Source organism: Festucalex cinctus, chromosome 19 (assembly GCF_051991245.1).
Source record: "Festucalex cinctus isolate MCC-2025b chromosome 19, RoL_Fcin_1.0, whole genome shotgun sequence".
Classification (NCBI taxonomy): Eukaryota; Metazoa; Chordata; class Actinopteri; order Syngnathiformes; family Syngnathidae; genus Festucalex; species Festucalex cinctus.
This window is the reverse complement of record NC_135429.1, coordinates 8,118,374-8,140,751: the sequence shown is the minus strand read 5'-3', so window position 1 is coordinate 8,140,751 and position 22,378 is coordinate 8,118,374. Positions and strand designations below refer to the sequence as shown.

Below are 22,378 nucleotides of genomic sequence, written 5' to 3'. Positions count from 1 at the left end.
TCGACAAGAATGAATGCAAAATTTTCACCCGTGGCCGTGATTGGTTAAAACAAGCGTGTAGAATGACGCATCGTCCAATCGGCTCGAATTATTGTACAGCATGTCCCGCCTTTTCCCGATCAAATTACCGTGGAGAGGATATGTAATATCCATCTGACTATTGCCAGGTTAACATGCCTTCAACCACAGTATATTATTTCATTAATTAAAAAAAAACTTCAACTACAGTATGTCACGAATTTGCTCTCTATACGAACATGTCAATCATTTGGCATGATTTTAGTAAGCTAACAACTGTTTCTACGGAAGTGGAACGCGGGAAAGTGTCCGCCATTAGCGAGTCAGCAGCAAGTCGCTTGGAATTCACAGATTTACAATTCATATGGAAAGACACTGAATCATCCGCTCCAAAACAAAATGTCACCTGGCAGGATCAGGAAGTGAGTACCAGTGAAATTGCTTGCTTGCCGCAGGGTCACATGACAAAATCAAGTATGCGCAAAAAGATCCCGGTGGCTTTGCGGGCAGGCAATAATGATGCCGAGGGGGAAAGGTCAACTCGCGGAGATGAAAGTCGGCAAACGCATCGTTTTGGGGCTTGGGAATATTTTCAAAGGGACAGCGGGATCATTAGGCGCAATCATGTGTGGGCTTCATTTTGAAAGTCCCTTTTTCAACTCGCATTAATTGGACATTCTCATTTTCAACGTGCGAGCTAATGAAGACGGAACAAACCACTCTGATAACAGCTGCGGTGCTGCTAAAGGTCTAAAATGGAGCTAAAAAGTCGGCATGGTGGTGAATTGGGATGAAGCTGCCTATTATGCCACGTGTATCCCCTTGTGAACTGATAGATGTGACTGTGTGAGTGAGTGAGGAGTGCGTGCGTGAGTGCGCGCGCGTAGGGGGATCGATGAACAAAGCAGGCTCTGTGAATTATTCAGCGAAGTGGCTGGGGAATGCCTTTGGGGAAGAGAGGCTTTCTCGTCCGTGTGCGTGCGTGTCATCCTGGCATTCAAATGAGCAAGGCTGACAATCTGAAGGGGCCACACAGCAATCGAGTCAAACGTCATGTTTCAAGAGGTGACACGAGTGTGGAGAGCTTTCATCACTAAAGTGCGTGTGTGATGCAGAGAAGGTCAAAGGGCGAGGGCACGTGTGCTAATACTCAATGTGACCTGCCATCATGGTTCACTGCTGCGATTTTGCGAACGGTTGATGCAGCATACTAATGAGAGAAACTATAATATTGCTGTGTTTCATTTCCTATGCGGCAAACTATTCAATGACTTGTATAGTAACAATAACGGCTGGTTTGAAGGTTTTTAATCTCCCTAATATCAATGCTAATTTCCCTTAGGCTGTTTCTAGCATTTCACATTGTAATGTATGTTAGCATTGAGTTAATGGCCTTTTGATTATCGTGTAGATGGTTTTGACATTTTAGTGTTTAAATCTTCCCCTGTTATTTTTATGTCGCACAGTAATAGTCCTACATTTTCATTAATTTCAAGTGTCATTTTTCATTTTCATTTTCAGAACAAAACAAAAACAACTAATGTAACGCCCTTCTTAAAAACAAGCAAGCAAATAAATAAATAAATAAATAAAAAATACATAGACTTTCCTGCAAAGGCCTCAAATTTCTGCCTTTCAATTTTCAAGCTTAAATATATTACGCTGCACTGGAAATCCCTGTTGCAGTCAGATCCGTGTCTGTTGGTAATTGGATTCTAATTTTGGAAACATATCTAATAGAAATATGACTCGTTAATTGATTTTTGCTTTAATATAGAAACACCAAAATTGAAATTATTTTCTCGTCTCAAACGAGTAAGAAAAGTTGAACACTGATTTGGAATTCTCGTTCTCGGTTGTCACTAACAGCATTTCTCATGCTGACCAGGAGATGGCGACAACTTAACTAATTACAAAACAATTTAAAACGACCGTTGTTGCCTAAAAGTCACAAGTAGGTCAGAAGAAATCAAAATTAATATCAGGGGGAATTACAGTAGGCTTTGTGGTTGTTTTTTCTTCTTTGCTGCTGTGATAGTGGAACTTTTTTTTTTTATATGCACTGAGAAATGTATTTTTTAAACGAAATACGTCCTCTCATTGTATATAAAAAAAAGTTCCAATATCCACTAAATTCCATCGCCAAATTTGAAGAGCACTTGTTAATTCTTTCAACACTTAATGTTTATGAGGACGTCTTCAACATTTTTTGAGCCACTGCGCACGTTCATCCTCCTCTATTTCTAATGAGTTAAATACTTGCATAATTTCAAATGAGGGGAAAAAAACGAGTCCAATATTTTGACATGAACAAATATTCTGAATGTCATAAATATTGATTAATGCTTGACTTTAATGCGTGTAATGTTTATTGCATATATATATATATATATTTTTTATTTTATTTTATTTTTTTTTATTTTTTTTTACGTTCCGACTCCCAAGTGAAATGTACATGTACGTTGTGTTTTATAGCTGCTGCCCTGGTCTGTGGTCACCTGATTTCCCGAAGGATCCAAACGAGCGCTTCCTTCTTGCCTTGACGGCTTGCTCGGCCGCAGGAAAGGAAGGAAAGCGCCCCTGTTTCGCCTCACGTGACGTAATCGACGGGCAAGTATTTCAGTGGCTTCCGGTTTGCTTTGACGTCGGACTGAAAAGATGAAGATGTTGAAGATGAACTTGATTGGATTGTTTGTGGTGGCTGTGCGACTCCACAGCGTGACACAAGTAAGTGCAGGTAAGTGCAGGTCACTTGAGTCTCCCAGTTAGTTGCTTTTTAAGCAACTCGGGATGGAGGGCTTTTCAAAACAAGGAACCACTGCGAGAGTGAAGTTTGAGTGTCCGTCATTCCGCAGTCGTCAACAGTCGGGACACGCCTCCGTCATCGTCAATCCATCAATATTTCTCGCAGCATTCTCGAGTCTACGATAAAAGTCTGGAAACTTATTGAAGGCACTTCATACTATCGATTGATGAGGTGTCGCCTACTTTAAAGAATATACATTAGAACATGTTGATTGGCAACTTGAATGTTTGGAAAAATAAATGAATTGCGAATGTTGTCAAATTAATTGAAGAGTTTATAAAAAAAAAAAATAGATATAAAGATCACTTAATTAAGATGTTTTTTCTCTAGAAGAAGTTATGTGGAAATTTGAAAACGGAATCATTTCAAATATGGATTGTCAAAGATTTGTGGACCTCAAACAAAATGTTAGTGTATTTTCTGTTTCACTGATTCACTGAAGTATTTCATGACTCAGCCCTCTCAGATTGCACATTTGTAATGGTTGAAATGGAATATATCAACAGAATGAATCTTGAATCAACCTGAATAATACAAAATGTATTTATCAGCAAAGTATGTATTGAAAAGTTTGAATAGCAAACTTAAGGAAGTGTTTGCGTTGATTTGTATGTAGCTTAACAGTAATAAAAGGAATTGTTTCCTCAAAAATATGTCAAGGTGTTTAAAGTTTAGACATCATTTCAATTACGAATAGTTCAAGATATTTGGACATAAAGCAAACATATTTTTTGTGTGTGCGTTTTCTCTTTCAGTGGTTCACACGCTCAAGTATTTCCAAACTACGTTCTCTAACATTCCAAACCTGCCAGCGTACTTGGAGGTTGCTCATGTTGACGACATTCAAATTGTTCGCTACGACAGCAAGAGCAAGAAATTGGAAGCCAAGCAGGACTGGACGAACAAAATCACAGCTGACGAGCCAAACTACTGGCAGGAAGAGACACAGAGCATTATTGATTCTGAGCCGATCTACAAAGTCAACATTGACATTCTTCGAAAGCGCTTCAACCAAACTGGAGGTTTGTTTACCTTCAACCAGAAAACTAAAACAAAAACCAAAAACAACATCATGCTCTGGTGTAAGTCGTGCGTGTGTGTGATTGTTTCAGGTGTTCACATGACCCAGGTGATGTACGGCTGCGAATGGGACGATGAGACTGACGAGGTTCACGGTTGGGAATCCATCAGTTACGACGGCGAAGACTTCCTGTCGTTTGAGTTGTCAACGTTGAGATGGATCGCAGTTCAGCCGCGTGCCGTCGCCACCAAACACAAGTGGGACCAACTGGACCTGAGGAATCAACTCAAGAAGTATTACTACACTGAGGATTGTCCTTATTACTTAAAGAAGTATGTGAGCATTGGCAGGGACTTCCTGATGAGAACAGGTACCAGCACGCCCCCTGGAGGAACATGGCTGACCATGCAACATGCATGCTCTCCTACCGCCCTCTCACCTTCCCCCATTTCACACTTGCCTCCATTTTACTCACTGTTCTTCCTCTTGCACATTTCATCCTTTGTCTTCTATTTTTCCATATACACGATAACGTTGCATAATTTTTGCACATTCTCCCAATTTTTCCAACTCACATTTTCTCTCTGATTTGGTCCTCTCACACCAAATATTCATCTTTTTTCTTTCCATCTTTTGTCCATTGACACATTCCCTTCATCTTTCATCATGTCACATCTGGCAATTTTTATGCTCTCACACATTTTCTCCATCTTTCTCCTCTTGCATCTTCTCTTAATATTTCTCCTCTCACATTCACTCCATCTTTAGCCTCTTATTTTTTCCATCTTTTGTCTTCTCACATACCTTAACTATAACTTAATATTTTTACACATTTCTCCCAAATTTTCCACTTTGCATTTTCTGTCAACATTTGGTGCTCTCAGGCAACTGCCATATGTAGTTTTTTTTTTTTTTTCCATTAAGATTTTTTTGTCCTCACAAAATCTCCCCATCTTTCACACATCTGAAATCTTCTCAAACATTGTCTAGTCTACATTTATCATTTTCTCACTTTATCTCCATCTTCCTTGATTTTAATATTTTGTCTTCTGGCTTCATCTTCCCTCTGCACATTTTCTCTTCACATTTGATCCTCTCACACACTCAATCCATCATTAGTATTTAAGTGTACATTCCCTCTTTGTCATATGCTCTCATTCTCTCCATCTTTCATTCTGTACCTCTTTGTTAATTTATTATTTTTTTATTTAGTCCTGTCACACATCCACTTGATCCGCCATGCTCACGTTCTCCAACTTCATTCCTCTCACACACATTACCCATAACTGTAGTATGTTAACACATTCTATCCATCTCTTCTACTTTTCTACTTGTCCTCTCACAATAATGGCTACATTCCTTCCTCTCTTATCTTTCTGAGTTCACAGTTTCTCTCCCTCTTTCTAATTGCTCGCATCATATTTTCTCCTCTCACGCATTCTCTCCATCTGCCATTCTCTCACAAATGTTATTCATCTGTTATTGTTTACATACTTGCTCCTCTCATACATACAGTCACTTAATCCGCCATCATTTCATTTTCTTTCCACAATTCATTCTTCCGTATTTGGCCTCTCACACATCGTGCCCACGTGCGTTCCCTGTCAGAGCTGCCGGTGGTGTCGCTGCTGCAGAAGACTCCTTCGTCGCCCATCACGTGCCACGCGAGCGGTTTCTACCCGGCGGCGTCCGCCCTGTTTTGGAGGAAAGACGGCGAGGAGCTCCACGAGGACGTGGAGATGGGAAGAGCTCCTCCCCAACCACGTCGGAACTTTACAGACGACGGCCCACCTGAAAGCGGAGCTGACGGCCGGCGCGGAGGGCCGCTAAGAATGCGTCTTCCAGCTGTCCGGCGTCAAGGACGACCTGGTCACCGAGCTGGACAGAAGCAGCATCCTGAGCAACACGCTCACCCAAGGTGACACACGCATGCACGTGATCCTTGCGTGTTATTATTTCACATGTCTTTCTTCTCACGTGTGGTCAAGAGGAAGAAACTAGGAAGATGGCGCTGGCCATCGCTGTCCCCTTGGCGCTCCTCGCTCTGTTGGCACCGCTACTCGTGCTCCTCGTCATGCGTCACAAAAGGCCACCAAGTGAGGGACACAAATGTTTCGCTGTCAGCAAGATTTGGCACAAACACAAACCACAACTTTTTTTTTTTTTTTGCCGTCTTTCTCATTACAGCCAACTACACTCCAGCTTGTAAGTTAAACGCCTTGGCAGTCCTGTCATTGTCCGGTTTCCACCTTTGCTGCACGGCGATTCTGAGCTCAATTCCAGGCCCGCTTTCCGAGCCAGATTCTGACCCGCTTTCCGAGTCCGTTTCCAAGCCTGATGCTGAACCTGCTTCTGAGTCAGTTTCCCATCTAGATTCCGATCTCACTTCCTCGTGAGACGCCGCCACCGCCGTCACACGGTGAGTGAGCTGACACGGACTCCACGTGTTGTTGGACTTTTTTTCCAGGTGCATTCATGTGGTCTTCTTCATACAGGATTTGAAAACAGTGAGATAATTTTCAATTCTGACGCTTATGTTAAGAAACTCAACGGCTTTTACATGATTTGGTGTATTGGAGATTTGTTTGCGTTCGTCAGGTTGCTTCCTTCTTTCTGTCTACAGGTAGAACTTTTTGTCCATGTGAGTTGTATGAAATGGTGAAAAGGATTTATTTTTTGGTATCAAGCAGTTGAATAGCAACAATGTATTTATGTCATATTTTCTGATTGCTGGTTTTCCTCCCCGATCATCCTTCACAGTGGTTCTCCAACTCGACACCAAGTAGCATCTAAACAAATTGGAACAATATTAAAATACAGGAATGTACTTGGCCCAAGTGCACATAAAAAATAATGCAGATGTTTGATGGCTGTATTTTGTAAGCTCACATTATGCATTTGAACATTTGCACGAGTGAAAAATATTCCTTATAAATAATTGCACATAAACTCATCCATTCAAACCGACTCTCTGCATTGCAACAAGTTTACTTGTTTATTGTTTATGTTTAATGTTTATTTCATGTTTTCAGTATTATTTATATTTCTTATTGAATGGTTCTTTTGTGTAGCACACGAGAGCCCTCATACCACTGGTGGTGAGGTTACGGTACTTGTAACATATTTTCAGAACTACTGATCAATAGCATTTCCTATACTGACCATTAGATGGCGACAGTGTGGTGCCTGATGATCTGGAATGCCTTTCCAGTCCAAGTGCCAAAACCGCTAACTACACACGTGTAAAATTGTTGGAAACAATCGTGTTAATGAAAGAAAAATACATAATTAAAAGAGAAATACAAAAATAACTTTGGTTAATGACTGACTTTGACTTTTGTGGCGTGAAAAGCAATACTTTTGCAGTCATGATGACAAGCCAGCAGTTGGCGCATGCGTGCAACAAGTGGAAGAATTTGATTGGTAGATTGACGTCAGGCTTGCAGCTTATAACGCGACAGGTGTGCGGCAAGATGGCGATTGCACTCCGGGTCGTCGTTCAGGTAGGTGAGCACACGAGCAAATGTTTGTTGGCCTTTCTGACGATGACATTTTGCTTCTTGCAGGATTTGAGGAACATAACAGCGGCTGAGATTTGAGCGCGTCACAATTCGCTTCATTTCGCTTCATTTACCTCGGTGGGTTTGCTCGTTTTGCCATCGTTTCAATGTTTGCTTTTTGTTGGTTAATGTTAGGTTTTAGGCTGGCTAGCATTTTTTTTAAGTTGTTGTCTTTCACACGCTTGATTGCTTAAATTGGGAATTGAACCGTGAGTGTTGATTGTTGAAATGTTTGTCTAATAAAGTTTTCACACACAGGCACATCAATTTTTATTTTTTAGGTAAATTGTTTGCACCGATATGATGGCCACGCAAGAAAGTTGCAGATGCAACATCGCTTGCAGAGCAAAGCGACGACTATACATGGAGTTTTTTTTATATTTGTTTCTTTGTTCCACGTTTGTCCCCAGTCTGTACGTTAACCAACACTGACTGTATGATGGGGCTTTTCTACTGGGCCGTGTGTTGCTGCAAAAATCATTCGTCAGTAAAGTGTACGCTGAAATAGTGTTGTGACGTTTTATTTTATTTTTTTTAATATCTTTGTAAACGCCGTTTTCAAATGCGCGGAGTCTCGAACATCACCAGACCTATAGCTAACTTTAGCTTAACTAAGCTAGCCTGCTAAACAGCTAGCTAGGCCGCCTAGCCTGCTAAACAGCTAGCTAGGCCGCCTAGCCTGCTAAACAGCTAGCTAGGCCGCCTTGTTGCAGCGTAATGTGGAGGCCGCTTTGTCGCAGCGTAAATGTGGAATCGTTTTTAACCTACTAATGTAGTTTTATTTTTGTTTCTGTGATGTGTTGCAGGGCAGATGGGTCGGGATCAAGAACCGATCAGCACCAAGCTAATCTGGGCTGTTTTACGTTGCGGTTGATGAGCCGGATGAAACGAGACCAGGTAACAGTTCACACGACGACCACAAAAAAAAAAAATCTTCACTCGGTCAGTTAATTGTACATTTGTACATTTTTGGATCATCATTCCTGCCAATATTGCGTACTTTTGTGTATAATAAAACTTAACATAGCAATTGGTGAAATGACTTGGTAATGTAACTGTTTTGTCAATTGGTAATTTGTACCCTGTCGTATGCATGACACCCAGCAACAATAAAGAGCATGACTTTGAAATTCTGTTTGTCATTAATTTTTTGGGATTGTGCCGACTGCAGAGTAAATGTGAATACTTGACATTGTGCTTTGTGTACCGAGTGCTTGTGTAACTCAGGTGGTTCGATTGAGGAACAGCAATTTTTGTGCAGTAGAAGGGCCCAGTCGAATTTCAAATTTTCAGTTGGAAACAACTTGGGGTGCCCCTTTGTTTAAGAAGAAGGAAAAAAAAACACGAGTACATGCTTGGATTAAATTACTGTTTGGCATCTCAGTAAAGTGGACATTTACCCCCCAATATCATATTGAATGCAACTTGAATGACAGTTTACATTATTATATAGCAATACAAGAAAATTATTCAACCCCTCAAGGCTCACAGCCATACTTGGTAAGTACAGTACAACACTCTTTGGGAATTATGACATAATTCATGTGAAGTCTTGCTTGACAGGTTCTTGCATCCATCTACAGGTTTCTTTGCCCGTTTTTCATGGGAGAAGTTCTACGTTTCTTTAAAATATTGGCCTAGTTTGGCAACTTTCTTTTTTTGTCTCCACATCTCAGAGATTAAATATTTTATTTAAGTGGCTATGGCCACTTAAGAATCTTCCAGCATTTGATTTCCAACCAAACTGGGATTTGGAGGCATGCTTGGAATTCTTGTTGGAAGGTCAAACTTCATCTTTATCATCACAGACTATCCAATTTGTCTGTCTTCTGTTGCTTTGGATCAGTCTGTAAGGTGTGCTTTTATTTACTGGCCTCGTACTTTCTTCTCCACACATGATACAAAGGTTTTTATATTTTATTTTTTTTTGTCTTGTCTGGCTGGTTGACCATGAGAAGAACATTCTAACCTTTTTGGTTTGTCCGTGTGGCTTTTGCGTGGACTATTTATTTTTTTATTTTTTTCCCCTCTCTCTCTCTCTCTCTCTCACCCACCCTTCTCATTCCTCCTCTTCCCCTTCACTCTCCCCTGGGCTGTAGTGTTTAAACGATGCGTCTTGTTAATTATTCCTCCAGTTGTCTCTTGAAATGTTTGAATTTGCCATCATCAGTTGGAAACAACTTGGGGTGCCCCTTTGTTTAAAACAAAACAAACAAAAAAAACACGAGTACATGCTTGGATTAAATTACTGTTTGGCATCTCAGTAAAGTGGACATTTACCCAACCCCCCCCCCCCCCCCCCCCCCCCCCAATATCACATTGAATGCAACTTGAATGACAGTTTACATTATTATATAGCAATACAAGAAAATTATTCAACTCCTCAAGGCTCACAGCCATACTTGGTAAGTACAGTACAAAACTCTTTGGGAATTATGACATAATTCATGTGAAGTCTTGCTTGACAGGTTCTTGCATCCATCTACAGGTTTCTTTGCCCGTTTTTCATGGGAGAAGTTCTACGCTTCTTTAAAATATTGGCCTAGTTTGGCAACTTTTTTTTTTTTTTTCTCCACATCTCAGAGATTCAATATTTTATTTAAGTGGCTATGGCCACTTAAGAATCTTCCAGCATTTGATTTCCAACCAAACGGATTTGGAGGCATGCTTGGAATTGTCTTGTTGGAAGGTCAAACTTCATCTTTATCATCACAGACTATCCAATTTGTCTGTCTTCTGTCGCTTTGGTTCAGTCTGTAAGGTGTACTTTTATTTACTGGCCTCATACTTTCTTCTCCAGACATGATGGAGGATCATACAAAGGGTTTGTTTTTTGTCTGTCTGGTTGACCCTGAGAAGAACATTCTAACCTTTTTGGTTTGTCCGTGTGGCTTTTGCGTGGACTTCCCCCCCCCCCCCCTCTCTCGCGCTCTCTCCCTTCTCATTCCTCCTCTTCCCCTTCACTCTCCCCTGGGCTGTAGTGTTTCAACTATGCCTCTTGTCAATTATTCCTCCAGTTGTCTCTTGAAATGTTTGAATTTGCCATCTTTCTATATTCACATCCTTTCTTATGAAGTAAAATGACATCCCTTCTTGACTACTTTGCCCGTTATTTGGATTTCACAATTTTGCGAAGACACTTGACTGTCTGGAAGGAGGAACATCACATTTCACTTACCTTTTGCTTCATATTTGACCAAGGTTATCTTGACTACAGGTGTTTTATCACCAGATTAAATTTTGAAGGGTTGAACAAGTGTCTGTGGAAATCACTAAAAGGACATTGCTTGGTGTATTACACATGAAATAATCTTATTAGTAATTTGTGTTGATGTATTAGATGAGTTGGTCAAACATGCTAAAAATTACATTGGAACACAACTGTGTATTGATGTAACTGACTCCCACCCCCCAATAAACGCTAAACATGTTGAACACAATTTTTTTTCAAGTCAATTTCATAAATGTTCCAAAAATATACCCCTTTAACAGAAACGGATTCAGATTTGATTTGTTACGTGTTGTACAGTGCCTCTAAATTTGTGTGAAACTTTGCACTCTGCAGACTTCCGCCTAGTTGCGAAGTAAATGAAGTGTCATTTTTGTTGCTGTAACTAGTGTTCCTGTGATCCATTTTGCAGGGCAAATGGGTGGATGGAGCACAAGTAACCAGCAACCGAGGTTGTTTTACGTTGTGGCTGAGCCGCAAGATCAGGTAACACTAGTTCACACGACAAAATAAAACCTTCCTTCCCACATTTTTTCCCATGCTCCATTCCCTGTAATGACGGGTGGAAAGGCACCGCTGGCCGGCTGGCAAGCGGGTTAGCCGCCCCCTTTTTGCGGCTGGTCCGCTTGTCAGTCGGTCGGCGGTGCCTTTCCACCCGTCACCACACGGGGAATGGAGCTAGCTTAGCTTAGCTAAGCTAACCTAGCTATTGCTACGCTAGCCTAGCTAAGCTAGCATGCTAACAGCTAGCTAGCCTCCTGGCTAGCTAGACTGCCGCCTAGTTGCGGAATAAATGAGGTGTTATTTTTGTTGCTGTGGTCTGTGTTACTACAGTTTTGACTGTAACTAGTGTTCCATTTTGCAGGGCAAATGGGTGGATGGAGCACGAGTAACCAGCACCCGAGGTTGTTTTACGTTGTGGGTGAGCCGGCTGAGCCGCAAGATCAGGTAACACTAGTTCACACGACAAAATAAAACCTTCCTTCCCACATTTTTCCCATGCTCCATTCCCTGTAATGACGGGTGGAAAGGCACCGCTGGCCGGCTGGCAAGCGGGTTAGCCGCCCCCTTTTTGCGGCTGGTCCGCTTGTCAGTCGGTCGGCGGTGCCTTTCCACCCGTCACCACACGGGGAATGGAGCTAGCTTAGCTTAGCTTAGCTAAGTTAACCTAGCTATTGCTACGCTAGCCTAGCTAAGCTAGCATGCTAACAGCTAGCTAGCCTCCTGGCTAGCTAGACTGCCGCCTAGTTGCGGAATAAATGAGGTGTTATTTTTGTTGCTGTGGTCTGTGTTACTACAGTTTTGACTGTAACTAGTGTTCCATTTTGCAGGGCAAATGGGTGGATGGAGCACGAGTAACCAGCACCCGAGGTTGTTTTACGTTGTGGGTGAGCCGGCTGAGCCGCAAGATCAGGTAACACTAGTTCACACGACAAAATAAAACCTTCCTTCCCACATTTTTTCCCATGCTCCATTCCCTGTAATGACGGGTGGAAAGGCACCGCTGGCCGGCTGGCAAGCGGGTTAGCCGCCCCCTTTTTGCGGCTGGTCCGCTTGTCAGTCGGTCGGCGGTGCCTTTCCACCCGTCACCACACGGGGAATGGAGCTAGCTTAGCTTAGCTTAGCTAAGCTAACCTAGCTATTGCTACGCTAGCCTAGCTAAGCTAGCATGCTAACAGCTAGCTAGCCTCCTGGCTAGCTAGACTGCCGCCTAGTTGCGGAATAAATGAGGTGTTATTTTTGTTGCTGTGGTCTGTGTTACTACAGTTTTGACTGTAACTAGTGTTCCATTTTGCAGGGCAAATGGGTGGATGGAGCACGAGTAACCAGCACCCGAGGTTGTTTTACGTTGTGGGTGAGCCGGCTGAGCCGCAAGATCAGGTAACACTAGTTCACACGACAAAATAAAACCTTCCTTCCCACATTTTTTCCCATGCTCCATTCCCTGTAATGACGGGTGGAAAGGCACCGCTGGCCGGCTGGCAAGCGGGTTAGCCGCCCCCTTTTTGCGGCTGGTCCGCTTGTCAGTCGGTCGGCGGTGCCTTTCCACCCGTCACCACACGGGGAATGGAGCTAGCTTAGCTTAGCTAAGCTAACCTAGCTATTGCTACGCTAGCCTAGCTAAGCTAGCATGCTAACAGCTAGCTAGCCTCCTGGCTAGCTAGACTGCCGCCTAGTTGCGGAATAAATGAGGTGTTATTTTTGTTGCTGTGGTCTGTGTTACTACAGTTTTGACTGTAACTAGTGTTCCATTTTGCAGGGCAAATGGGTGGATGGAGCACGAGTAACCAGCACCCGAGGTTGTTTTATGTTGTGGGTGAGCCGGCTGAGCCGCAAGATCAGGTAACACTAGTTCACACGACAAAATAAAACCTTCCTTCCCACATTTTTTCCCATGCTCCATTCCCTGTAATGACGGGTGGAAAGGCACCGCTGGCCGGCTGGCAAGCGGGTTAGCCGCCCCCTTTTTGCGGCTGGTCCGCTTGTCAGTCGGTCGGCGGTGCCTTTCCACCCGTCACCACACGGGGAATGGAGCTAGCTTAGCTTAGCTAAGCTAACCTAGCTATTGCTACGCTAGCCTAGCTAAGCTAGCATGCTAACAGCTAGCTAGCCTCCTGGCTAGCTAGACTGCCGCCTAGTTGCGGAATAAATGAGGTGTTATTTTTGTTGCTGTGGTCTGTGTTACTACAGTTTTGACTGTAACTAGTGTTCCATTTTGCAGGGCAAATGGGTGGATGGAGCACAAGTAACCAGCACCCGAGGTTGTTTTACATTGTGGGTGAGCCGGCTGAGCAGCAAGATCAGGTAACACTAGTTCATACGACAAAATAAAACCTTCCTTCCCACATTTTGGCAACTTACTCATAGCAGTCATTTGTTAAACGCGTTCCATTCCCAACTCTTGGATGATTTTATCTAAGCACTTGCGTTGGGCTGTGAACTGAAACTGTCCAATAAGGACAATTTAATGTGTACAGTTGGATTGTTGTCCATTAAAGGAAGAACAGAATGAGTTTTCTCTGATGTATTTGTACTGTTGCCAGTCTTTGCAAATATATGGTGCTGAGGTTTTCAGTTGATTCCGCATTACTACAGCTAAATTGTATTGTGAGTGGCAATGTTATTTTTCAGTATGTACTCAACCATTGGGCATAGAGAATCTAGTCTTCATACCATGGGGGTTAAAAGGTACAAGGATACTTGTCATGTAGCCATTTTCAGTAGTTCAGTTATTTAATAAACAAAGAATTAGGTCTCTTAAAATTATTTCATGCTTTCAAACAGCAGTAGTAATTTAAAAGCTGAAAAAGCAAAAGGAGTCACATTTCTGTGACTGTGATACCTAATTACATGCACTGTATATAAAAATCCACTATATAAATATCAAACATGCTTTAAGAACCATTGCTAGCCTAGAGCTAAAGTGAATAGAGTATTCCAAGAGATATTGCAATTTGTCTTTTATTGTTGATGGTTCAAATGCAGCAGACTTTTTTTTTTTTTTTTTTTTTTTTTTTTTTTAAATTATTAAAATAGGTGCTTTTTTATTCTGTTTAATCTGCAAGTTAGGTGGCGGACTCCCTCCAGCATCGGGTTTGCCCACACCCTGATCCAGTAAGTTGGTGGTGCAGCAGCTAATGGGCAATAAGAAGCCAGGGCTGGTCTCTTCTTTCACCTGCCAAAGAGAAAACGACATGCAATGGTAAGTTTCCAGACTTGACTGAATTAGTAGTTGTCTTGTGCAAATGATTCCATGGATGTTTATTAAACACAAGGGGCAACTGTGCTCGGCAGCAAATCTCCAAGTGAAAGTCAATATTTGTTTCATTTGTTTCTCCCACAGACGGATGGCAGCTGCATTCAGGCCAAATGAGTGGGGACAGCTGCGTTGAGACATTCGTTTCAGCTGGCCAGTACAGAGAGGACGCACTTTGTTTAAAGTTAAGTGAAAAGAAGAAAATGTCAGTTTGATTTCTATTAATGTGGAAAGCTCTTCACTGTTGTAAACGTGAAGGAGGTACTTGTTTTCATTTGCACAAGTGGTCTATTTTGTAAGATGTGAGAAGTCTTTAACACTCAAGTTCTCAAAGCTTTTTAATAAATGTGCTGAAAGTCATTTAAACTGTCATTCTTTATTAAAAATTACTTTTAGACATACTTGTTATACACATGTACTTTACATCTACATACAAAAGCTTGTACACTTAATATACACATTCAAAAAACTGTACTTGAAATACTTTATATATATATATATATATATATATATATATATATATATATATATATACACACACAAATAAAATCTATTCTTGAAATAGTTATATATACAAAAAATATTCTTGAAATAGTTATATATACAAAAAATATTCTTGAAATAGTTATATATACAAAAAATATTCTTGAAATAGTTATATATACAAAAAATATTCTTGAAATACTTGTATATACAAAAAATAATCTTGAAATACTTGTATATACAAAAAATAATCTTGAAATACTTGTATATACAAAAAATAATCTTGAAATACTTGTATATACAAAAAATATTATTGAAATACTTGTATATACAAAAAATATTATTGAAATACTTATATATACATATTCACACAAACAATATTCTTGAAATACTTATATATACAAAAAATATTGTTGAAATACTTATATATACAAAAAATATTGTTGAAATACTTATATATACAAAAAATATTGTTGAAATACTTATATATACAAAAAATATTCTTGAAATACTTATATATAGATATTCATGCAAAAAATATTCTTGAAATACTTATATATACAAAAAAAAATATTCTTGAAATACTTATATATACAAAAAATATTATTGAAATACTTATATATACATATTCACACAAACAATATTCTTGAAATACTTATATATACAAAAAATATTCTTGAAATGCTTATATATAAAAAAAAATATTCTTGAAATACTTATATATACATATTCATACAAAAAATATTCTTGAAATACTTATATATATACAAAAAATATTCTTGAAATACTTATATATACAAAAAATATTCTTGGAATACTTATATATATAAAAAATATTCTTGAAATACTTATATATACAAAAAATATTCTTGAAATACTTATATATACAAAAAATATTCTTGGAATACTTATATATACAAAAAATATTCTTGAAATACTTATATATACATATTCATGCAAAAAATATTCTTGAAATACTTATATATACAAAAAAAAAATATTCTTGAAATACTTATATATACAAATAAAAAATATTCTTGAAATACTTATATATACAAATAAAAAACTATTCTTGAAATACTTATATATACAAATAAAAAACTATTCTTGAAATACTTATATATATATATACATATTCACACAAAAAATATTCTTGAAATACTTATATATATAAAAAATATTCTTGAAATACTTATATATACATATTCATACAAAAAATATTCTTGAAATACTTATATATACATATTCATGCAAAAAATATTCTTGAAATACTTATATACAAAAAAAAAATATTCTTGAAATACTTATATATACAAATAAAAAATATTCTTGAAATACTTATATATACAAATAAAAAACTATTCTTGAAATACTTATATATACAAATAAAAAACTATTCTTGAAATACTTATATATATATATATATATATACATATTCACACAAAAAATATTCTTGAAATACTTATATATATAAAAAATATTCTTGAAATACTTATATATATATATTCATACAAAAAATATTCTTGAAATACTTATATATAAATATTCATGCAAAAAATATTCTTGAAATACTTATATATACAAAAAAAAAATATTCTTGAAATACTTATATATACAAATAAAAAATATTCTTGAAATACTTATATATACAAATAAAAAACTATTCTTGAAATACTTATATATACAAATAAAAAACTATTCTTGAAATACTTATATATATATACATATTCACACAAAAAATATTCTTGAAATACTTATATATAAATATTCATACAAAAATATTCTTGAAATACTTATATATACACAAATAAAAAAATATTCTTGAAATACTTATATATAGATATTCATGCAAAAAATATTCTTGAAATACTTATATATACAAAAAAATATATTCTTGAAATACTTATATATACAAATAAAAAATATTCTTGAAATACTTATATATACATATTCATACAAAAAATATTCTTGAAATACTTATATATACAAATAAAAAAATATTCTTTAAAATACTTATATATACAAAAAATATTCTTGAAATACTTATATATATAAAAAATATTCTTGAAATACTTATATATACAAATAAAAAAATATTCTTGAAATACTTATATATAGCTATTCATGCAAAAAATATTCTTGAAATACTTATATATACCAAAACAAAAATATTATTGAAATACTTATATATACCAAAACAAAAATATTATTGAAATACTTATATATACAAATAAAAAAATATTCTTGAAATACTTATATATACAAATAAAAAATATTCTTTAAATACTTATATATAGATATTCATACAAAAAATATTCTTGAAATACTTATATATAGCTATTCATGCAAAAAAATATTCTTGAAATACTTATATATACAAAAAATATTCTTTAAAATACTTATATATACAAAAGTATTCTTGAAATACTTATATATACATATTCACACAAAAAATATTCTTGAAATACTTATATATACAAAAAAAAATATTCTTGAAATACTTATATATAGATATTCATACAAAAAAATATTCTTGAAATACTTATATATACAAAAAAATATATTCTTGAAATACTTATATATACAAAAAAATATATTCTTGAAATACTTATATATACAAATAAAAAATATTCTTGAAATACTTATATATACATATTCATACAAAAAATATTCTTGAAATACTTATATATACAAAAAATATTCTTGAAATACTTATATATATAAAAAATATTCTTGAAATACTTATATGTAGATATTCATGCAAAAAATATTCTTGAAATACTTATATATACAAATAAAAAAATATTCTTGAAATACTTATATATACAAAAATAAATATTCTTGAAATACTTATATATAGCTATTCATGCAAAAAATATTCTTGAAATACTTATACATAGATATTCATACAAAAAATATTCTTGGAATACTTATATATACCAAAACAAAAATATTATTGAAATACTTATATATACAAATAAAAAAATATTCTTGAAATACTTATATATACAAATAAAAAATATTCTTTAAATACTTATATATAGATATTCATACAAAAAATATTCTTGAAATACTTATATATAGCTATTCATGCAAAAAAATATTCTTGAAATACTTATATATACAAAAAATATTCTTGAAATACTTATATATACAAATAAAAAATATTCTTGAAATACTTATATATACAAATAAAAAATATTCTTGAAATACTTATATATACATATTCACACAAAAAATATTCTTGAAATACTTATATATACAAAAAAAAATATTCTTGAAATACTTATATATAGATATTCATACAAAAAAATATTCTTGAAATACTTATATATACATATTCATACAAAAAATATTCTTGAAATACTTATATATACCAAAAAACAAATATTATTGAAATACTTATATATACGTATTCATACAAAAAAATATTCTTGAAATACTTATATATAGATATTCATACAAAAAATATTCTTGAAATACTTATATATACATATTCATGCAAAAAATATTCTTGAAATACTTATATATACATATTCATGCAAAAAATATTCTTGAAATACTTATATATAGATATTCATACAAAAAAATATTCTTGAAATACTTATATATACAAATAAAAAATATTCTTGAAATACTTATATATAGATATTCATGCATAAAATATTCTTGAAATACTTATATATAGATATTCATACAAAAAATATTCTTGAAATACTTATATATACATATTCACGCAAAAAATATTCTTGAAATACTTATATATACAAATAAAAAATATTCTTGAAATACTTATATATACAAATAAAAAATATTCTTGAAATACTTATATATACAAATAAAAAAATATTCTTGAAATACTTATATATATATATATATATATATATTCATACAAAAAATATTATTGAAATACTTATATATACATATTCACACAAAAAATATTCTTGAAATACTTATATATAAATATTCATACAAAAAATATTCTTGAAATACTTATATATACAAATAAAAAATATTCTTGAAATACTTATATATACAAATAAAAAATATTCTTGAAATACTTATATATACAAATAAAAAATATTCTTGAAATACTTATATATACAAATAAAAAATATTCTTGAAATACTTATATATACAAATAAAAAAATATTCTTGAAATACTTATATATACATATTCATACAAAAAATATTCTTGAAATACTAATATATAGATATTCATGCAAAAAATATTCTTGAAATACTTATATATACCAAAAAACAAATATTATTGAAATACTTATATATACGTATTCATACAAAAAATATTCTTGAAATACTTATACATACAAAAAAAAATATTCTTGAAATACTTATATATACAAAAAATATTCTTGAAATACTTATATATACATATTCATACAAAAAATATTATTGAAATACTTATATATACATATTCATACAAAAAATATTCTTGAAATACTTATATATAGATATTCATGCATAAAATATTCTTGAAATACTTATATATAGATATTCATGCATAAAATATTCTTGAAATACTTATATATAGATATTCATACAAAAAATATTCTTGAAATACTTATATATAAATATTCATAGAAAAAATATTCTTGAAATACTTATATATACAAATAAAAAATATTCTTGAAATACTTATATATACATATTCATACAAAAAATATTCTTGAAATACTTATATATACCAAAACAAAAATATTATTGAAATACTTATATATACGTATTCATACAAAAAATATTCTTGAAATACTTATATATACATATTCATGCAAAGAATATTCTTGAAATACTTATATATACCAAAACAAAAATATTCTTGAAATACTTATATATACAAAAAATATTCTTGAAATACTTATATATACAAAAAATATTCTTGAAATGCTTATATATACAAAAAATATTATTGAAATACTTATATATACATATTCACACAAACAATATTATTGAAATACTTATATATAGATATTCATACAAAAAATATTCTTGAAATACTTATATATACCAAAACAAAAATATTCTTGAAATACTTATATATACAAAAAATATTCTTGAAATACTTATATATACAAAAAATATTCTTGAAATACTTATATATACATATTCATACAAAAAATATTCTTGAAATACTTATATATACATATTCATACAAAAAATATTATTGAAATACTTATATATATATATATACATATTCATACAAAAAATATTCTTGAAATACTTATATATAGATATTCATACAAAAAATATTCTTGAAATACTTATATATACATATTCACGCAAAAAATATTCTTGAAATACTTATATATACAAAAAATATTATTGAAATACTTATATATACATATTCACACAAACAATATTCTTGAAATACTTATATATACAAAAAATATTCTTGAAATGCTTATATATAAAAAAAAATATTCTTGAAATACTTATATATACATATTCATACAAAAAATATTCTTGAAATACTTATATATACAAAAAAATATTGTTGAAATGCTTTTATATACAAAAAATATTGTTGAAATACTTATATATACAAAAAATATTCTTGGAATACTTATATATACATATTCACACAAAAAATATTCTTGAAATACTTATATATATAAAAAATATTCTTGAAATACTTATATATACATATTCATACAAAAAATATTCTTGAAATACTTATATATACATATTCATACAAAAAATATTCTTGAAATACTTATATATACAAATAAAAAATATTCTTGAAATACTTATATATACAAATAAAAAATATTCTTGAAATACTTATATATACAAATAAAAAATATTCTTGAAATACTTATATATACAAATAAAAAATATTCTTGAAATACTTATATATACAAATAAAAAACTATTCTTGAAATACTTATATATATATATATACATATTCACACAAAAAATATTCTTGAAATACTTATATATAAATATTCATACAAAAATATTCTTGAAATACTTATATATACACAAATAAAAAAATATTCTTGAAATACTTATATATAGATATTCATGCAAAAAATATTCTTGAAATACTTATATATACAAAAAAATATATTCTTGAAATACTTATATATACAAATAAAAAATATTCTTGAAATACTTATATATACATATTCATACAAAAAATATTCTTGAAATATTTATATATATGCAAATAAAGAAATATTCTTGAAATACTTATATATATGCAAATAAAAAAATATTCTTGAAATACTTATATATACAAAAAATATTCTTGAAATACTTATATATAGATATTCATGCATAAAATATTCTTGAAATACTTATATATAGATATTCATACAAAAAATATTCTTGAAATACTTATATATACATATTCATGCAAAAAATATTCTTGAAATACTTATATATAAATATTCATACAAAAAATATTCTTGGAATACTTATATATACAAATAAAAAATATTCTTGAAATACTTATATATACAAATAAAAAATATTCTTGAAATACTTATATATACAAATAAAAAAATATTCTTGAAATACTTATATATATATATATATATTCATACAAAAAATATTATTGAAATACTTATATATACATATTCACACAAAAAATATTCTTGAAATACTTATATATAAATATTCATACAAAAAATATTCTTGAAATACTTATATATACAAATAAAAAATATTCTTGAAATACTTATATATACAAATAAAAAATATTCTTGAAATACTTATATATACAAATAAAAAATATTATTGAAATACTTATATATACATATTCATACAAAAAATTCTTGAAATACTTATATATAGATATTCATACAAAAAATATTGTAGAAATACTTATATGTACAAATTCACACAAAAAATATTCTTGAAATACTTATATATAGATATTCATACAAAGAAATATTCTTGAAATACTTATATATACAAATAAAAAATATTCTTGAAATACTTATATATACAAATAAAAAATATTCTTGAAATACTTATATATACAAATAAAAAAATATTCTTGAAATACTTATATATATATATATATTCATACAAAAAATATTATTGAAATACTTATATATACATATTCACACAAAAAATATTCTTGAAATACTTATATATAAATATTCATACAAAAAATATTCTTGAAATACTTATATATACAAATAAAAAATATTCTTGAAATACTTATATATACAAATAAAAAATATTCTTGAAATACTTATATATACAAATAAAAAATATTATTGAAATACTTATATATACATATTCATACAAAAAATTCTTGAAATACTTATATATAGATATTCATACAAAAAATATTGTAGAAATACTTATATGTACAAATTCACACAAAAAATATTCTTGAAATACTTATATATAGATATTCATACAAAGAAATATTCTTGAAATACTTATATATATGCAAATAAAGAAATATTCTTGAAATACTTATATATACAAATAAAAAAATATTCTTGAAATACTTATATATAGATATTCA

The 22,378-nt window shown here is 32.7% G+C and overlaps 1 protein-coding gene and 1 long non-coding RNA gene across 4 annotated transcripts in view; one reads left to right on the top strand and one right to left on the bottom strand.

The window, feature by feature from the left end:
- The window catches only part of LOC144007055 (H-2 class I histocompatibility antigen, Q10 alpha chain-like), a 40,418-nt gene extending 25,667 nt beyond the window's left edge, over positions 1-14,751 (top strand). Inside the window, exons 1-18 of one of the 2 annotated variants that reach the window (XM_077506309.1) lie at positions 632-1,083; positions 2,494-2,755; positions 3,580-3,846; positions 3,937-4,215; positions 5,454-5,763; positions 5,836-5,941; positions 6,033-6,264; positions 7,198-7,348; positions 7,412-7,483; positions 8,212-8,302; positions 11,047-11,120; positions 11,500-11,582; positions 11,966-12,048; positions 12,433-12,515; positions 12,895-12,977; positions 13,357-13,439; positions 14,201-14,337; positions 14,479-14,751. In XM_077506309.1, the coding sequence (XP_077362435.1) occupies positions 2,677-2,755; positions 3,580-3,846; positions 3,937-4,215; positions 5,454-5,763; positions 5,836-5,941; positions 6,033-6,059 (1,068 nt within the window). In that variant the 5' untranslated portion in view covers positions 632-1,083; positions 2,494-2,676 and the 3' untranslated portion in view covers positions 6,060-6,264; positions 7,198-7,348; positions 7,412-7,483; ... (7 more) ...; positions 14,201-14,337; positions 14,479-14,751. Of the gene's footprint in view, positions 1-631; positions 1,084-2,493; positions 2,756-3,579; positions 3,847-3,936; positions 4,216-5,453; positions 5,764-5,835; positions 5,942-6,032; positions 7,349-7,411; positions 7,484-8,211; positions 8,303-11,046; positions 11,121-11,499; positions 11,583-11,965; positions 12,049-12,432; positions 12,516-12,894; positions 12,978-13,356; positions 13,440-14,200; positions 14,338-14,478 lie in introns of those variants that run through there. The other variant, XM_077506308.1, reaches the window with a different exon arrangement.
- The window catches only part of LOC144007057 (uncharacterized), an 86,597-nt gene continuing 78,372 nt past the window's right edge, over positions 14,154-22,378 (bottom strand). For both annotated transcript variants that reach the window (XR_013280051.1, XR_013280049.1), the window contains one exon: positions 14,154-14,310. This is a non-coding gene — a long non-coding RNA (uncharacterized LOC144007057). The remainder of the gene's footprint in view (positions 14,311-22,378) is intronic.